We start from the raw sequence: 3,553 nt of genomic DNA, 5'->3' as shown, positions 1-3,553 counted from the left end.
CCACAAAGCATGCGTGAAAATATTTTCAGTCCATGCACGCTCACAGCAGAGTATTTCACAATTAAGCCACCGAATACATCTTTCTTTCCATGACTATGTAAGTGCAAAGGAATACTAAAATCACGCTGTACATGTAAGACATGGTTCACATCTAGAAAAGTAAAAACGCTTATCTTGATACATAATTAAAACTACGATGTCTTCCTCATAAAAATGTTGGTCGCTTTTGCTCATTACTTGGAAGTAACTTCCAAGTGCTGATGTGCTCTTTGTGGGAGCAGTTATACTTAAAACCATCAAAGTGCTGATCTCCAGTGTTAATTAGTATCTTCTGCAAACTCTCCATTAAAAAAAAAAAGCTTACCTTGGAAATACACAGATGATGATAAAGAGGTGTTTGGCAGTTTCATTACACCAGTATTATTAGCTCACTTTATGGAGCATAGTAAGACTTCGGTTTAATCTGACTGTTCTGTCCCAAAATTGTGGGCGGGAGGATTGAAGACACAGGAAAACAAGACCAGTTCCAAGTGCGTGAAGAGTGTACCTGCTGCTCAGGTAGAGTTAGAAAGGCCTCCTACCAAGAAAACGGCCATCGAGTAATGCCTAACCATGCCCCATATTTAGATGCTGAGATGCAGCAGATATTTTGTCTACTTAAAACGTTACGAATGTAGCCAGCTGACGGGAACCCAGAAGGTCTCGGTCTCCAACCTGTCAAAAGTTGTTTTAAGCTCACTGTAAGCTGTAGCGAGGTCATCGTTGACTATCACTTTATCGAAAAGGTGGCCGTAATGGCTCTCCATCACGTGGGCAGATTTAATCATTTCTTGAAAATCTTCTTCCTAGTAAGATCAGCGCAAGACATAGTCAGCCCATAGCAACAGAAACTCATTCTGTGGTAAATGCAAAGCTACTTGCTTATTTCTCATCTCATCAGGAGATGGAAACTGTAGTTTTAATTAAAAAAAAATATAGAAATTACCATTACAAGTGATCTCAGAGAGATCTCACGAGTAGACTTTGCTCAACAGGCAATTCTTTCATCTCCCCCCTTGCAGTGACACAATTAGTCACTGCATGGTAATTACAGAGACATTTTCTGTTAGCAGTACCAGTGGAAAATGTTTCTAGCTGTTTACTTTGATGATACATTTAAAGTTTAACTACCTAAGTCTCAGCTTGCAATTAGCATGCGATATATTACAACGCAGCCTTCGTTCATTTAAGAGCTTGGTAGGAGCTGTCTTCCAATGCCTGCTTTGATCTGGCTCAGTGGATTTCTCTTCAAGTTTGGGGAGGGAACAAATCTTAGGAATTTAATTGTTTACATAACTCTGAAAGATTAAACCCATCCTAACTAAGCAATGCCCTGAAGGTTGCTCTTAAGAATGAATCATAGAATCATAGATGGGTTTGGGTTGGAAGAGACCTCTAAAGGTCATCTAGTCCAACCTCCCTGCCATGGGCAGGGAGATCTTCAACTAGATCAGGTTGCTCAGAGCCCCATCCAACCTGACCTTCAATGTTTCCAGGGATGGGGCATGAACTTCTCTTACACTTCATATACCACAGAACATATTCGTATAGAGCACTATTTCCAAACTATTTCAAATGTAAATTCTACACAGATACAGCCTGTGACTATATCTGTGACTCAGGTTGAAACAAAATTAAAAAAATCTTAAATAACCTCTGAATGAGGGAAAATGATACACACTGTAAATGTAGATAAAAAGTCTAATGATGATCAGCTTTGCTTTAGCTTCAATTAAAATATGATTGCATTACATTTCAAGGAGGTAAATAAGTTACTGTTGGGTAATCTGACCAATATTTTTTTCTGATGACTGGCGAAAAGCAGCATTTTTTACTTGCTTAGATTTTCGTCTTCTTTCTTACAGTGTTCATTTCCCTAGAACATTTAAAAAAATTGCTTCTTTTATCCAGAAATATGGGCTTTTTATTAAAGCAGCATCTACTTTTTTAATTGATGCTTTATACTCGAGCTTTCCCCTAAATTTGGACCCAATAATACACTTGAAAAAAAAGAGAAATTCTTATACTTGAATAGAAACATCTAAGCCCGCATGCAGATTTTTTAAAGGAAATCCACAGCATTATTTCTCACAAAAATACGCTTGCATTGTGGGGGTTCTTCAATGACATAAAATCAGAGGACCACGGAAATGTAAATACCCATGAGCATATTAAACAATGAAAACATCACAGTAAACTTGTGATGTGAGGGAGGTTGGGAAACAACACGATACTATGTGTAAGCCCTGACAAGTACTGTTGATGAGATCCAGTGATGACCTTTATTTTCAAGGTAAACCACTACAACAAAACTCTTAACAAGTTCTCATGTTTTACCATGTCTGTATATACTTACTGTAAAGGGTTTTGCAGTTCCCTTATCATCTTTACTTGAAATAATCTTGGCGTTTTTTCTGGTCTCTCTCAAGCGGTCAAGTGATGGAGGCTTTATAAATATAACAAATGGTTTAAATTCATATGTCCGTAAGTGTTTCACTGTCTGGGAAGAGGAAAGGTTTTAATTAATTAGCTTATTTTGCACAATGGAATTTACCATAATAAAAAACTTTCCGCTAACCAAAATAAACCCATAAAGCACCTCTAGAAAGCTATTTTTCATTTACTGCTATCCGGTCCTGGTGACTGTCACTGATTCATGTAAGGAGAATTTTCATGCGTAAGAAAACTCTCTGTTTCCACACAGGCTGCGGGTAAACCCCATCGCTCCGGCAAAGGCTGGGCTGTGCACTGCGGTGCCACTGGCAGCGGGAGGATGGAGGGGAGGAAACGTTCATCGCATTTTAGTAGGAGTAACACTTTCTGTACCCATGAAAAGTAGTGGGAAAAGGTGTCTCTGATACTCAGTGACAACAAGTCAATGACTGGTTCTCTTCAGTACTCTGTCTCCACCATAAAACTCCTGCTGTTCACTCTTCCTGAGTCAGTCAAGTGATGCTATGTATGGAGTTAGAGATGGGTCTAGTTAGAGAAAGACCTACAATCCAGATTGTGCACAGGGTGAAGCAGGGATGGGATGACCAGCAGCTTTCTGTCCTCTTCACACTGCCAGGGCCCGCAGGAAAATGCCGTGTTGGACAGTGGGATCCCAGGATGGCTCACAAGCCCGGGTCCCCGAGAGAATTTAGTGCTTCACTGGAGAACAGGGCCGTGCTGGACAGGCAGCGGTCTCACAGAGCAGCCGGGCAGTATCAGCCCCAGCAGCCCCTTCCCAGCTCCCCTCATCCCCTGCTGCAGGCTCTGGCTTCCCCAGCCGCTCCTCTGCCAGCGCAGCCCCCCTGCCCTGCTCCCAGGGCACAGCCCCGCAGCCGAAACTGCCCCGGGGACTGTTCACAAGCTGCCAGGGTTCAAAGTCACAGGCTGGCCACCCTTGGAGAAGAAATACTTTGGCTGGGTTTAAACAAACTAGTCCAGCTCCTGGAAGCACTGTGGTTATTAGTAACATAGAAATTCCCAGAGGAACTATTCAGCAGGGTTGAAAAACAAGGTCAACCAA

The 3,553-nt window shown here is 41.6% G+C and overlaps 1 protein-coding gene across 1 annotated transcript in view; it reads right to left on the bottom strand.

The window, feature by feature from the left end:
- Window positions 1-665: 665 nt before the first annotated feature.
- The window catches only part of MPP7 (membrane protein, palmitoylated 7 (MAGUK p55 subfamily member 7)), a 108,491-nt gene continuing 105,603 nt past the window's right edge, over window positions 666-3,553 (bottom strand). The window contains exons 15-16 of the mRNA XM_009895117.1: window positions 2,396-2,539; window positions 666-845 (exon numbers count right to left, since the gene is read on the bottom strand). Of these exons, the coding sequence (XP_009893419.1) occupies window positions 666-845; window positions 2,396-2,539 (324 nt within the window). The remainder of the gene's footprint in view (window positions 846-2,395; window positions 2,540-3,553) is intronic.

Source organism: Charadrius vociferus, unplaced genomic scaffold (assembly GCF_000708025.1).
Source record: "Charadrius vociferus isolate BGI_N301 unplaced genomic scaffold, ASM70802v2 scaffold61, whole genome shotgun sequence".
Classification (NCBI taxonomy): Eukaryota; Metazoa; Chordata; class Aves; order Charadriiformes; family Charadriidae; genus Charadrius; species Charadrius vociferus.
This window is presented reverse-complemented; position numbering and strand designations above follow the sequence as displayed.